We start from the raw sequence: 16,762 nt of genomic DNA, 5'->3' as shown, positions 1-16,762 counted from the left end.
CCACATATATACGTAAAAGAGATGAGACGTTATTTGTTGGTGGTTTCTTTGGAGGATACGGATTTGTTATTTGTTATTAGTTTATTTGGAGGCTACTTAAATCAAGATGGGATGTTATTTGCTATAAGCTTCTTTGGAGACCACACAAATCTATATGGGTTTTTATTGGTTAGTAGTTTCTTTGGACGCTGTTCAAATGAAGATGGGTTATTATTTGTTAGTAGTTTATTTGGAGGCTACTCAAATGAAGAGCGGGTGTTCTCTGTTAGTAGTTTCTTTGAAGCCGATCAATTCAAGACGAGTTGTTATTTGTTAATAGTTTATTTGGAGGCCACTCAAATAAAGATGGGATGTTATTTAAGTGTAACTTATTTGGAGTGTACTCAAATCAAGATAGGATGTTTTTTGTTAGTAGTTTCTTTGGACGCTGATCAAATGAAAATAGGTTGTTATTTGTCAGCGGTTTATTTGGAGACCACTCAAATCAAGGTGGGTTGTTACTTGTCAACAGTTTATTTGGAGGCTACTCAAATCAAGGTGAGTTGTTATTTGTTAGTACATTATTTGGAGTCCACACTCAAATCAAGATGGGTTGTTATTTGTTAGTACTTCTTTGGAAGCTACACAAATGAAGGTGAGTTGTTACTTGTTAGTAGTTTACCTGGAGGCTGCTCAGATCAAGGTAAGTTGTTATTTGTTAATTTATTTGGATTTCACTCAAATCAAGATTGGTTGTTATTTATTTGGAGCAAATTTGGAGCAAATTTGGAGGCCACTCAAATTAACATGGGTTGTTCTTTGTTTGTGGTTTATTTGGAGGCTACTCAAATAAAGATGGGATGTTCTCTGTTAGTAGTTTCTTTGGAGCCGATCAAGTCAAGATGAGTTGTTATTTGTTAATAGTGTATTTGGAGGCCACTCAAATCAAGATGGAATTGTAATTGTTAGTAATTTATTTGGAAGTTTCTAAGATCATTTTTTGTCTAAATACGACCATCTTTTAACTCCTGTCGTTCTTCAGTCCAGCCTAAATTATAGAGATTCATTGGCTACAAATGACAATGCTAAAGTGAATTTTGTGCTGGATTATGGAGATAGTAAAGTCTTCTTTTATAATAGAATATATTTATAGATAAATCGCTATTATTTGTCGTTAATTTAACAATATGCAGAACAACAGATAAATCATTGTTTTTATGTTTATGATGTTTTAGTTTATTATTTTACTTAAGCGTGCAAAAGATAGATGGCTCCCCTATTGCTCGAATATCATAGAGTAAGATTCAGAGTTCTAGTGCTTTAGTCCAACGTGTTATCCCAGTCGCCAGCCGGTAGACACAGTGCAGTGATAAAAACAAATGTGACCGTAGTTGCTGCACTTAGTGGTGGGTAGGTGAGCGCTTGTTTGTCGACTCGGCACCATCGCTTCTAACTATGAAAATTTAAATCTGATAATTTCTGATTCCGTATCTCCATCCTCTCAAACGAGGCTGCAACTATTTTTTCCTCGAGGTTCTAGTTACAGATGATCAAGCGTGATGAGCTAACGGAAATGAGTAACATTCTCTACAACCACTTTATACTATTAAGTTCCAAAACTGTGTCCATTCCCACTGTAAATAACATAAAAATAATGCCATCATCCCCATGTCAGGTCCCCTTTAGAGTATTTCACAATGTCCCGCCAGAAACAGTTAAACGTCATTCAGCCTGGCCTCTGATAGAAAATTTGACAACTACAAAATATATGTAAATCACATATATTGGTCAGCCGAACATTTCACGTTATGGATAGTGATCGTTGTGTTGCTGTTGTTGGTTAACGCCATTGTTCATCACGTGATAGGCCATACATGGCGGCCAGTGTATCTGGTGCAAGAAGAACTTGCACAAACCCGGGAATAATCAATGTGCCACTGGAAGCTACTGACAAGCTTTTTCATATACCCACGCTGGTCGATCCTGGGGCTCAAAACCATGCGGACAGAGGTGAGATGTCAGTGATCGATACAGGCGATCTCCTTAGACCACTCGGTCACCCACGGCCCCGGATCGTGGTGTAATGGAGTGACTTATTTCCTTCATAGACTTTATCCATAAGAAAGTGATATATGCATGCGTATATAAGTTGATCAAAATCTAACTGTTAATGATTTAAGATAATGTTCGTATTAAAAGGATTCAAATATTAAGTAAATTCTTTTGTTTTTCCTTTACGTTTTCTAATTTTATGAAATTATCTGCAAACGTATATATATTTTTTATAACAGACATATCATTATCATAGTAATTCGAGCTTGATTGCTCCGTCACTTCTTGTTGTCGATTAAACAATAAATTCCGCTCATGTCCTTTTAACTTCGCTAATAAAACATACATCATTAAAAGGTTGAAATGTTACGAAATTCCTTTTTTCGTTTACGTATAGGGATTTTTGTTAAATTATCTCAAAATGTATTGGTATGTAACAAAAATATTATTGTCAAAGTAATTCGATCTTGATTGCTAGATCACGTCGTGTCATCAGCATCAGAAAATCGGAATCATCATATTCGTATTGTCGTGATATTTTCTAGTGCTGAAAAATAGATGTGATTGCAATCAAGGTCAACTTACTATGTATAATAACACTTAAAAATGCTCTTGATAATTACAGCAACTCCGTAGTAAAATCTTCGATTTTGGAGGCAAAGTAATTCTTGCAAGATGTTCGCAATTCCAGATAATCTAGATCCAAGTGAATGGTTTTGAAAAAAAACACCGGACCTTTAGAAGGTTTGCTGGCTTGTCTAAACGATGGATATTTTACATGTGAATTCTTATCATAGCTCATTACAGAAATTCATGCAACACAAAGCCAGTGATACTTTAACAATGGGGTGGGGTGGGTGTATTTTAAACCTGTATGTTTGTTCCTGACAATATCTGTTTCTCGAGTGAATGAAATTTATATAGTAAATGATCCAAAAGAACACAGTGATGAGAAAAGTGTGTAGTATCGAAGAGTCTTACACACCCTGATCAGTTGTAATACTGTATGCTCCCAAATCAACTGTGAAGTATTAAGTTTGAAAAAGACGATACCCATATTTACACTTGTTCACTATGTCGTTTTATGACCAGATCTTTACATGTGCTTTGAACTAGCACTTCCAGTATACAGTGGGGTTCACTCAGACTAGGTTGCGGCTAACTTGCTCACATATGACAGAACAAATAAGGGATCTTGAAAATAAATAGATTATGTTATTAGACCGAACATTTTGTTGCTATTTTAGTAGGCAGATAGGTTTTGGGAACAAGTTCTCCACCGTTGATAAATCCTTTCCCTTGTAAAAATTAATCAACATAAAATACACCCAGTCGCTGATTGATATCCATTATGCTTTACTTCAAAGCTTTGAATGTTAGCTCTGAACGATAGTTAGAGGAAATTAACTTCCATGATAACATACATTATGGGGATGATGTTTTCACAACTGCAGGTGAAAAACGCTGATAACATGAAATCACATCAAAACTAAAAGTTGTTTTTGCAGGTGAGTTAATGTAAAATCCAAATCAATCTAGATTTGTCTCGTTTAAGTGAGATTTTCTGATACACATACATTCCCATAGAGACATCAAAATGGGATGTTGATATTCTTTTCTCGATGCAACTACCTCGATGAATAACTACTGGATTGCAGCTAAGATATTTGTTTGCGAATCTGAATGTTTGAAGATGGGATTTGGGATATTGGTAAATGATAAAAAGTGGGAATCACCAAACTTACCGTTTTCAGATAAAATCACACAAATGTCTTTGCGACGTATATAATTGTTACAACAGCAATAATATAAATTCTGAACCATGAGAAGAATTATGTAAAAACAAATACTCATTTCTTGCATATTAACTAATTTGATAACTGGTGCAATAATTTCCCCATTTATAAAGTAGTTTACGTTGTTTCCAAAGTAGAATACAATGTGCACTCGCAGTTGTTGTTCACTGGATAATATAATTTCTAGAGCATCAATAACGAAAAAGAAGAAAGCATAACTCATAGTTTTACAGAAGTACCGACAGTATTTAAATCATTTTATTTTTTGAAATTATGTAACATCATTAAGTATGTTATTTGACATGCTGAGTGTAATTGTTATTCAAGCCCTAAAATTACTAATTAATGTCAAGTGCAAAAAAGATAGTAAACATTGTTCCTAAACTAAATACACCACCATTACATTTCATCCCTAACAAAATCTAATAGAGTTTTTATAATAGGGATTAAAACTAGTTAGCGGCATTGCTTATAGTAGTTAAATCCTTATTTTTCATGACCGCAAGTTTTTTTATAGTTTTTTTTTTCAGGTTTCAAATACAGTGCTTTTTTAGTATTAATGGCCTGTGACAAATCATTTAAATTACTCTCGTTCATGGAATAATGAACATTTTACAAATAAATGAATCCTTTACACGTACGTTTTCTTGCTATAAATACTAGCAATTATAAAGACGGCTAAAGATGTTAATGGAACGGAGTAATGAGTCAAACAATTAGTATTTAATCGGATGTTTTAAAGCACGGCAAAAACAAATGACCACTATTAGTTATTATCGTCATTAGAAATTCCTTATTTCTACTCTAAACTAAAAGATGGATATATATATATATATATATATATATATATGTTACAATATTTTACGTGTAAGTATCGCGAAAGTTTAATAAGACTTATAAAATAAATAACGCTATAAAAAAAATTAGTTCAATGAGTATGTTATTAAAATATGAACCAGAATAATTTTCTCCCAAAAGCTGCGTTTTAGTAAATACTTATGATTTCGAAATTATTTATCACATGATCACGTTCATAAAAATGAATTAATTTTTTCCCCTCAGATAAGGAATAAACCATATACGTCACGATGACACGCTGGGATAAACATGATAGTTTGTGAGAACGACAAGGGAGTTTTGGATTTTCCAGACCAGACATAATGGATAATACGAATAACTGCATGCCATAAAATATCACATTGCTATCCTCGAAAAGTGAACTTAGTCTGCAATTGCTTCACACGCATATAAACCTATATGATGAACTTGTCAAGCTGCAGAATATTTTTGTTTAAAATCGGATTATATCTGGTTACCAATTCCATAATGCATACACTCATTCCATCTTAGACCACAACTACAATAATTGTTACTTTTTGGTGAATTTGTACTCACCAATATTGACAGCCGATAACTTTGTTAACAAATTACAAAACATGAAGTAAAACATTTGAACTTCGCATACATGGTTAAATCCATCAATGCATCATTAAGCATATGCTTGGCAGTCAACATGATTGCAACAGGAATAAGAGTTGCCTTTCTGTGATGTAAAGTATCAGACGGTTTAAACGATGTCTATGCTACAAAAGAGATTAACTAGCAACAATGAGATTGCTGCGATTCTCTCTCTCTCTCTCCATATATATATATATATATATATATATATATATATATATATATATATATATATATATATATATATATATATATATATACACACATACATACATATGTCAGCCGGGGTCGAGGCGTTCACTCGAGCCACTAGGCATGCACGAATTTAGATTAACATAATGTATGCTTTTTCTGACATCCAATAACAGTATTATAGAGGGGTAATTGTAGATATTATGTGCTTCTAACAGTTTAATTAAGGGGTGGTATGGGAATTTTCATTACAGCCAAACTTAATCTGTTTTGGCGCATACTTAGAATATATATATTTTTAACCTCACAAAATAAGCAAAATAGGCAAATAAGCTGAACAATTTAACTAATTAAAACACACACTTTCTGGTATTAAACCTTGTATCAATCCTGCTTTGCTGTGGCATGGTATAGGTTGCTTAAGTAAGCGTGCAGGTAGGTATCCACTGACTTTTAAAAAGTCGCTGAGCGTTATTTTCAAGACATATCATGTTATAAGACTATGTTCTTCTTCGCCAAAATCTTACCAGTTTGGGAAGTATCACCACAATCAGGGGCGGATTAAGGCTCACTGGTGCCCTAAGCACTGACAAATCTTGGTGCCCACCTCCTTTCCACGCTGACCGACAGAGGTCAGACTGCACTGCGCCAGCAGTGCTCCTTGTGGTACACCTGGGAAGATAACCCTAGGGTGCACCATGATCAAGAAACAGAACATTATGATCAATTTGCACTAGTTTTATCATTTTTTTTACAAATCTTCATTCGTTTTTTTTTTTCTTTTCACCCTTTTCTCAACTTTGTGGTGCCCCCTTTGGCCCTGGTGTCCTAAGCACGTGCTTAGTCTGCTTAATGGTTAATACTCCCCTGACCACAATTATCACCGAGTCTCCATCAGAGAGTCAAAGTTTTTCGACTCGCATCGGAAAGAGGCGAGGGCGGTCTTACTATACACTTTAGTCTCTTTCCGAGAGTCAAACGATCGGAACATTCTCAGTCGTTTCCATCGCATGCTAATAAAATTCACATTGTCGAAGTTATTCCACTCGCATGGTGATCTGAAAGATTTCATCTCTTGAGAAAGTAATGACTTCATCGAGATCATAACGTTATAATGTATATTAAGTATAAGAAAGACGATATATTTGTGTGTAAATTCATTTTTATTCAACATTCATCCCTTATATAAATGTTATTTTTCTTTACCTTAGCGGTGTGATTTGGCATGTTTTATTTTCATGATTAAAAAATCTTTGTCAACGCTCAAGCGCTGCAGTTTTCATGACACTTCATGTTCCACCCCTAGCCCCACACGCGCCTTGGTTTGCTATTTGTTTGCATAAACACCAAAAGTCAACATGGGCCAGATTACACGTGCTAACTTTAATATCGAACAAAATATTGCATTTATACGTCAATATCAACAAATATCATATACCAGTCTTGCAGTATTTCAATAAACTCCCAAACGTTTCCCATCGAAATTTAAAAGTTGTTAATTTATTGGAAAAACATATTTATTTTTTTAAAAAGTATAGTTAGGACAATGTTTCTATTAAAATCAAAAAGATATTTGACTATTTTGAAGACGCAGACATTATACTCGTCATATTGACAAACGGCCTGATTGAAGTGTCATTTAGGCCGATAGAAGACGTTTTAAATTTGGCCACAGTAGGCATTTTTGTGACCATTATCTACTTTGAATACTAATTTTAGCCTTTTGAAAAGTTCGAACTTTCCTCTATAAAATGATGTCATAATTACATTGTTGTATGCTCATCGAAGAAAAAAAAACTATTACGTGGGCCAAAATTCGCCTTTATAGTACGTCCTCCATTAAGCATCAATTCAGTTACTTGATGTTTACAGAGTTTTCTGACTACGGGACCTGGCACCATTTTCTCTCAACTTTGTGATATATATATATATATATATATATATATATATATATATATATATATATATATATATATATGGGTGAAAGCGGATGGGTAATGAGATGCTCCAAAATCGTTTCACCACGCCTCCATTTCAGCTTAAAATGGATGCAAATAATACCATGAAGGTCTGTATATTTTATGACATGTAGCTATTGGAGAAGAAAAAAAATTCTTTGCTATATCGATCTGTGCAGCAAAAGATACAAATTTGCAAATTTGCTCATCATTCCCAGTTAATTTATTCCTATGAAAATAAAGACAAGACTCATTGGAAGACCTTGACGCAAGCAGATGGCACATGCTCGAAATATATATGATTATCCAGTTATCCTTTTGTCCAAAACCTAATTGTCCAGACACACGTGCTACATTGAAGCATATAACATTTTTTTCTGTTTATCAAAATTCATGTCAAACTAGGTGTCTGAAAACTTGAACCTCCTGAAGTGCATAATCACTCCTTACATATTTTCCCTACCTATTAAGATTCAGTTCCTCTGTCAGTGAGGGATAATTAGGTGTGCAAATACTTTAACCACCTGAAGTGCCGAATTTCTAATCATATGATATTCAGAAAAGTTTAAAATTGTGCAAATGTGTACATTACTTTTAAATCGTTGAAGATTGTGTGAGACTGCGTTTGGTGGCCATTCAAATTTTGTTTGTAGTATTAATCAGTTGGTGTTTGGTTGTTTGACTATTGGTTTAGCTTTTAATTGCTCGTCAGTATTATTACGATACTCGTAGTAGCAAGCAGTGCATTGTAATGAGATCCAGAGTGCAGCATTTAACCGAGTTATTCGATCATTACTGTTGTAATTACTTCAAAATAGCATCGAGTTGTACGAGAACCAGACTGCAGACTTAACCACCCTGTAATATGTAGAGGCCACACCAAGGCCTTTTAAACTGAATTGATAGCACGCTGCAGAAGGTCTGGTATCCATTCCTATCAGACAAGTACAGACGATGTACAATCTCTTTGAACAAAAAAGAAGTCTGATCAGACAAGGAACATACTGGATTGAGTAGTGTGGGCTTCTCATCGATAGTGTTTCATTTACATAACGATATATTCCCTATATCAGGATGGAGACATAAAACGTTCGGCAAAACATACAAATTAAAACTTTTAGTGACTGTTACCTAAGCTGAAAAGCCATTCAAAATGTATTGCAATTATTTAATTCCATGCATTTGCACTATCCATTGGGTATATTTATATGCTTTTTTTTGCTTGTGTATTGATTTCCCTTGGATAACATTTGTATGTGGTGCATATATGTAGTATCTTGAAAAATGTATATATAGTGCCTAGATAAAATGCATACGTTGTGTCTAGATAAAATCTATATGTAGTATCTATATAAAACTTACATGAATCTAGATAAAATGTATATGTATCTAGATTAGATAGATAGATAGATAAAATGCATACGTTGTATCCTGCTAAATTTATCTGTAGTATCTAAATAATATGTATAAGTAGTATCTAGATAAAATGTATATGTAGTATCTAAATCATATGTATATGTAGTATCTAGATAAAATATATACGAAAGGGCACATAGACGGATAGGAATTGAATATTCTGAAATAATGCATACATATTTTCTGACAAATATAAAGAAGAAAAAAAAGAAATATATGTAAATCCACCAGAACAAAAATATGTTATCCCCAAGGGGGAAAAAATCGGTATATGTGATTACAACCTGTTGCATAGCTTCCATGAAGAGAACGATCAAATTGTTGTACTCCATCCCATGTTTAGTCCATGTTTAAAGATAAATGCACTTTACACACTGTTGTTACAGTGCCTCTGTCCATACATACTAATACATTTTCCCAATGCAATGACTGATTTTTGTATCAATAATTTTATTATGAGAAATAATTATTTAAACAAAAACGATTTTCCGCATTAGCTCAGACTATTCATCTTCCACTGTTCACATTTATCTGTTAGTCTGTCATTAATTATGGTTCAACACATCAAAATAGTCTGTGATGCTAATAAAAAAGGGCGAAGTTTTAACAACCTGAGCCTTTTATTCGTGTACTTTTATTCGTGTATAATCTCTGTTTTCTTCATACCCGCGCAGTTATTCTGGGAAGTAAAGGTTAAAATGTCGTATGTTCCAGTGGTGTATTTAAAAGTACGTGTATTTTGTTACATACACAAGTATAATGTTTACATAGGAGCTGGAGAAAACAGACCATTAATCGGACAGTGGCTTATGGGCATATATTCGCATATGCCTGATATTTCTGATAAATAAACGTTCAGAAAAATTTTATATTGGGACCAGATAGAACACATGGAATATAGAAGAGAAGAAATGACCGGTTTTGTCAGGATTGGATTTTATAACGTTTAGTGAAGATATATGCTTGAGGAAGTTTGTTTTGAAAAGATTGGACAAATCCGCCACCAAAAAAAAAAAAAAAAAAACCACACAAAAGAATGTATGCATAATATTATTGGCAGATCGAGAAAGTTCAATCCCTTAAAGTGTAACATCGCAAGCAACTCAATTGCAATAACAATTTCAAGGAAACGCAAAATTACCTAATTAACTTTATTATGGTACTCATGGTGCCTTAAAATGAAGAATCTTCATTAGTCTCCCCGCTAGAAAGACCAGAATTCAATTAATGGAAGCAAATTAGCCCAAGGATACTTGCTAATAACTGAAATCTTTCACTTCTAGGTAGACATTTTCACTTCGAGTATCGGCCGTTACAACTGATGTTTGTTTAACGGCGAGAATCCAGTGGAAATGTGCATTGACTGACTAAATTATACCAGCTCATAATATGGTTGCCATGCAACAATAAAAAGTTTCATACCGTTCAGATTAACGTGTTCATTTTTAAACTTTTTTTTATTAAAAGAAAAGACAAACAACAAAAACACAAACTTTAACAACACCTGCAGACATAATTGTTTGCCCATCGACGGCTCATGCTCTTAGTCTGGTATCCTGGCCTTTTGTTACTTGGTGATTTGTGGTTAAGAAGATGATCGACAACGGTGTTATTGCCCGGATCGAGTAAATAATAAATAAAATATGAAATTAATAATCAGAGACCAGAGGTATAGAATAGAATAAAAATAGCCCACGTATGCTGAATATAACAATATAACAATGATCTAAACAAAATTACATTTGAATGATCCACTTTATCTTAGAAATAAAATTACCAAATTTATTTTTTGTAAAAAGGTAATTAGCCGATTTGTTCACAGTGATAAGACAAATTTCATCATGAAATCGGAACGATAAAATTCGATTGGCCAGAATATCTGTATATGCTGGTTGCTTGCCAGTCCTTCCAAATTCAACGTTGATGACAGGTTAGAGTCGACGTGATCCTTTTCCTCTTCTCTGTCTTTCTTCGGCATCCTTTCGGGTCATCCACCGTAATTTGGTTTTCTCCTCCCTTTGCCTACTGCATGGGCGTATATATGGAGCTATTCTGCTTGTGCTGTCGAGACTCTGCGCAACAGAATCTCTCTCTACCTTCAAGTTCCGTGTCCCTCAAACTTTCAGACACCCGTTTCTTGGTCAATTTATAACGGGAGAACATTTTCCACACCCCAGGAGCTAAGACTTTTCTCCTTGCAAATTTAAACTAATTTTGCTATGTATAAAACTAAATACATGGAATTTCGTTTAGGACCCCCCCCCCCATTTAGCTTTGCTAATTAGGATTAAATTATCTAACCGCCGAAAAATAATATACGCCTATCGAAGTTGGAATAATTCTCTATTTCCGCCCTTATTAACCAAACAGGTTAATGGAAAATTTCAATTTATGATATGTAGTTCAAACGCCTCGTCCATCTGTCTGAATCTTGTCCTAATTAAAAATCAATCATGCCCCAAGTCAGGGATGATAAAACCACTGAAGCCTAGCGATTGAATACGGTACCTAGCTTATTAGTCAATTTAACTGATACATGTCGGGGCCCTGAGTGGCCGAGTGGTCTAAAGCGCTCTCCGTTACGGATCACTGCCATCTCACCTCTGTCTGCGTGGGTTCGAGTCTTGGATTCGGCCTATGTGGGTATGTGAGAAAGCTTGCCAGTAGCTTCTCGTGGGTCGGTGGTTCTTTCCGGGGTTTTCCCGGGTTCTTCCTCCACCATTAATACTGGCCGCCATGTATAGCCTATCGTGTGCTGAAAAATGGCATTAAACCCTACAACAACAACAACAACTGATACGTGTCACACTGACAGCGAGAACAGCAACAAAATTCACACTGTTACACCTTTTTTCTACTAGAACCTCAATGGAATGAGATAAGATTGGATAAGGTGAGGCAGTTAAGGTCAGTTTACCAAACTATTTATAGCTTATATCTGGACTCTAAGGTCTCCCCCTCCCCACACAAGGACTGGCCCTAGGGAAAAGCAAGCATTGCAGTTGCCTTGGGTCTGGTGCCTTTGAGGTCCTGTGTGCCAATTGACAAAAGAAATTAGGCATACTGATTTGCCAAACATTTATGTCAAAATTCTAAAATTATAAACAGTATCTTGTGTTACTGAGATATCACCATGGAGATCTAAATAATTCTGTCATTACTTGCTTACTGGTCAACTAAGAAAGCATTTTCAACTCTTGTCTTCAGTATGTGTCAATAATGGTCATCAAGAAAAAATATATCACTGTTTACATTGATTGATAGCACTGTTTGTGTTTGTGACTTGAATTTTTAACATAGCTTTAACAGTTTTCCAGTCATATCAATACAATGTTTGCAGTGTGGCAGGTTATGGTAATGTTTAACACTAGGGCATCATGCCACAGACATTTAGCATCATGTCCCATCCAACCATATTATCCTGACACCAGACCTAACACAAACCTCTTAATAATTAGTGTGAAGCAAGTCAGATGCCAGTACAATTTTTATAAGTCTTGGGTATGACTCAGACAGGGTTCAAACCCACTACCTCTTGTATCCAAGATTGACACTCTAACCATTTGGGCCACTGTGGCAGCCAAACACTGTTTGTACTGGCTTATAAGTGTAGTCCAAGTACACATTGCATAGATGCAAATCTGCTGTATATGTATTGTGCTTGCAGATCTGGGTCTATGCAGTTTTTTGGGAGTATTCAGGAGAATAAACAATATAGACCATGATCTACCAGCATATCATGTGATGGCAGATCAGGATCTATGTTGTTTGCAGTTGGACTGAACTTATAAGCAAGCATATATGGTATGTTGAAGTTATTCAATGTTTAATGTGCTGATAAAATATAATGAAACAGTGACCATTTTTCAAACAGGAATAACACCTGATAGGTTTAATATTTCCATCAAACTCAATCAATGTATGCTTCAGTTTTGGCTTTCTTCTTGTTTACATTTCTAAAGAAACATATATCTGCATGACAAGTGTTTCGATGACTTCCCACTGGAATGTTTAGTATTCATTTCTACCATAAGTATACCAAGAGTCATAAATAATGTAGTGGCAATGCACTTGCTCTGAAACTCTGTAGATCAGGGCTTGAACCCCAGAATATACATGTTCTACCTTAAGCACAACCTAATGTTATGACCAGGAGTGTTAAGAGTGTAGAAAGTCAAGCTGTTAGAACTCCTTATACAATTGGAAAAAATTGTCATTTGCAAAGCATAGATTTACCAGTATGTTGAAGCTATTGTATGGTTTGATCATGCTGCCAGGGATCACTGATATTAATTGGACAGTACAGAGGTAACATATTAAGAAAGCTCAACACTGGTTTTACCATTCTAGAAACTCTGAATTAAACACAAATTATTTGCCATAGAAGAAAGATTAGGAAGAAACTATTTTTTACTGAATGGAGATTTTTACTTTAGTCTGTTTTATATTCTTGCAGGATTGACATCTACAACAATTCCAATGTACCTCGCTGAGTGTACTCCCCCTCACATCCGTGGCAGACTGGTCTCCACCCATATTGCCATGGTCGCTGGGGGTCAGTTTATTGCCAGTATTCTTGATGGCATCTTTGGATGGGATAAGAAAAATGGTTGGAGGTTAGTAAAGTGTTATTAAAAGTATGTTGTCATTTATCATACAAGACAGAAAGATCTTTTCAGAGTCAAATTTGTAAAACTTATATTTGACAGAAACTTTATATCATGGCAGTTTGCAGTTAGACTCATCTTATAAGTAAGTATATATGGTAATGGACATTTCTTTATATACTATTTGATTGTTTGCCTGGGTGAATATAATTTATTTTGCTTCAAAGATATCAGATATCATGATATACTTTGATGTGCAGATCTGGGTCTATGCAGTTTGTTAGGAGTAATCAGTAGAACAAGCAAACAAACCCTGATCTGCCAGTGCATTATGCAATGGCTGATCTGTGGCTATGTTGTTTGTAATTAAACTTGACTTATAAGCAAGTGATTATGGTATTTAGGAGCATATGATTCCAGTCACTGAAAGGTCAGCCATTCCATTTAGGTGCTGCATACAGTGTATAAGGCAAATATTTTGAAAGATGACAGAATAGTAACAAATGAATTTATCACAGAAAACAATGGAAGTATACCATAGAAAATACACAATAGCAATCCCCCACCCCATGCTAAAAAAATGCAAAAGATGGGATTATTATTAACTGCTCTATTTCATATTCCACCAGAAAATTTAGAAGACACTTTATTTCAAACATTCCCTTATTGTTTTATGTGCATTTATTTGCTGAAGAATTTAAACACATGTAACTTATATTTTCACATTTATTTTGTTCAACTTATGTTTATTTATCTCATAAAAATACTAATTTCAAAACATATGAATAATAATTTGTTTAATAAATGCATTGACATACATAATCTGATGAAATGTTACAAGAAGTGCAAACTTTCTGCACTCTTGTCTACTGCATCCAATTTGTGCCCAATGTGACCATTGTCTATTGTATCAATTTTTTAACAAATAGACCATTGTCTATTGTATCCAAATTGTGCCAAATTAGACCGTTGTCTGTTGTATTAAATTTGTGTCAAATTAGACCACAGTGATGCAAATTTCTTCTGCATAAGTCTGTACACATTCTAAAACTTCATTCTTCTTGACAATTTTTGGCTTAAATGTGCAAAAGAACGGTGATATCAAAGAGATAAAAATTGCTTTGCTTGGAAACAGCCCCTGTTGCCACCAATTATTCAAAGATGCTTCAATTCTGTATAGAGCACATAGCTACAAAATTGTTCTGGAACTGGATCCTGAAAGTATAATTGCAAATACAAAAAATTCATGGTTTGTGGTCCAATATGTGTGATTGAATCAATAAGAAACAGTACTTGTTAATGCTATGGTAATAGCACAAGATATTCAGAATATAAAAGCTAACCAGTTTTCCTGCTATACATAGCACATTGTATAAATATGCATTGAATTGCATGGAATCAGTCTACTGTTATTTTTTCATGTACAACAAAATGCTTTTAACACTGAAGTACCTTATACCTTTGTATGATGTGTACCCAACTGTGGATCCCCTGCATGTTTGGAGATGTTGAAAAGGTCTGATTTGGATCCCCTGCATGTTTGGAGATGTTGAAAAGGTCTGATGTGGATCCCCTGCATATTCTCATAGGCTACTAATGGCCCAGTGAATAGTACCAGTATGCTGACTGAAAGGTGTTTGGATCTGAATCCTCCTATTGGATAATCCCATGTTGGTAACCATTTTGATCTTTGGAAACATAATTTTATTCCATTGCCTTGACACTAAATAACCTATATATATTGCTGTGCCATGAAGTACAAATCCAAATCAAACCCAAATGTGGCCAGCACAGATTAAAATCTGCTGTAGCAGAGTGAACAGCAGAGATTAAAATCTGCTGCGGCAAAGTGAACAGTACAGATTAAAATCTGCTGGGGCAAAGTGAACAGCACAGATTAAAATCTGCTGAGGCAAAGTGAACAGCACAAATTAAAATCTGCTGGGGCAAGGTGAACAGCACATATTAAAATCTGCTGGGGCAAAATGAACAGCACCGATTAAAATCTGCTGGGACAAAGTGAGCTTCACAGGTTCAAACCTGCTGTGGCAAAGTGCATTAGAAGAACATAGATTAGGCAATTCAATCCTTCTAATATTTAAAAAAGGATTGACTTGTACTACTGGTACATTAAGAGATGACACAACGTGTATGATGTTTGTGGTGGGGGCCTGTATCATTCATGATTAAATAAGGTAATGAGGCAGAACCTAGAACCAGATCAGAAAGCCCACCAATTATGGCCCCCACTCTCATATTATAACACTACAGTATATAATCAATAAATCTGTGCATGGAGAACCTATTCTCTCAATACAGTGGTCTCTCAAAACAGATTATACTGAACAAATTTGTCTGATAACTCATTTGATTAATGTCATTTAGGAATGTGTTTCCAGTGTTATCAGGGAATATTCAGATCTGCAGGTGCCATATAATTCAACTGCATCATTTGTGCAACACCATTTTAGACATAATTCACAAGCACATTTATTGTAAATGTGTCAGGTCATCAACAGTTGTAAAATACAATTGATGTTCTATGCATGGTAACCATGAAATTTGTCTGTCATATTTAATGTGCTCTTGACAGTTAACCAGTGATGAAGTTTTGTAATAGAGAAAACCATTGACTGAATTGGGGAGTAAAGTTTATTGGTTGTTCCACTAACATTTGCTATTCTGTCTTGGTATTTAAATACAACTGACTTGCAACACAAGAAAATGTCCAAAAGTTTTATAAGTGTGACATTTACATCTTTTCAGTAGGTCTCCCATTCCTGAATTGATGCAAATAATGCAAATGTCCATCATGATATAATCTTTTAAGTGCATTGATGTAACATAATAATAGCAATGCCTGCTTCCTTATAGGATTTTAATATTTTACCATGATGTAATAAAATTGCCATGAGGGACATATTTTGTGTATTTAAGACCCTCATATATTGGGGGGACCATGAGGGGGATATGCGATATATGCATTTACCTCTACTCTTCCTAGTTAATGACACTTTCATCACAAATGGAGGCATATAAAGAAGCAACAAACCTAGACAACTGACCCCATTCCAACCCAAGTGTAAACTGACAAAAAATAGGTCCCCTTTTTCCAGGCTCACTATATTTCTAATAATTTCTGGAACCACTGTTGTTCACTCTATTCATGTACAACAAGATTAATTACATGTTCTTTCAGGTTTTTTTTGACAATTTAATTTTGAGTCAAGAATAATTCTAGCATATCACTCGGGTTCAGTCCAGATGATAACCTGGGCAAGTAAGAGATGCTGCTACCAATGTT

The 16,762-nt window shown here is 34.8% G+C and overlaps 1 protein-coding gene across 1 annotated transcript in view; it reads left to right on the top strand.

The window, feature by feature from the left end:
- Nucleotides 1-16,762, top strand: part of LOC149789100 (proton myo-inositol cotransporter-like) — a 173,809-nt gene that overhangs the window by 105,328 nt on the left and 51,719 nt on the right. Inside the window, exon 2 of the mRNA XM_089975300.1 lies at nucleotides 13,308-13,467. Within this exon, the coding sequence (XP_089831426.1) occupies nucleotides 13,308-13,467 (160 nt within the window). The remainder of the gene's footprint in view (nucleotides 1-13,307; nucleotides 13,468-16,762) is intronic.

The sequence above is a fragment of the Sinohyriopsis cumingii genome, chromosome 11, assembly GCF_028554795.1.
Source record: "Sinohyriopsis cumingii isolate HCF-2022 chromosome 11, ASM2855479v2, whole genome shotgun sequence".
NCBI classification, from domain to species: Eukaryota; Metazoa; Mollusca; class Bivalvia; order Unionida; family Unionidae; genus Sinohyriopsis; species Sinohyriopsis cumingii.
The sequence above is the reverse complement of the archived record's forward strand: the minus strand, read 5'-3'. Positions and strand labels throughout refer to the sequence as shown.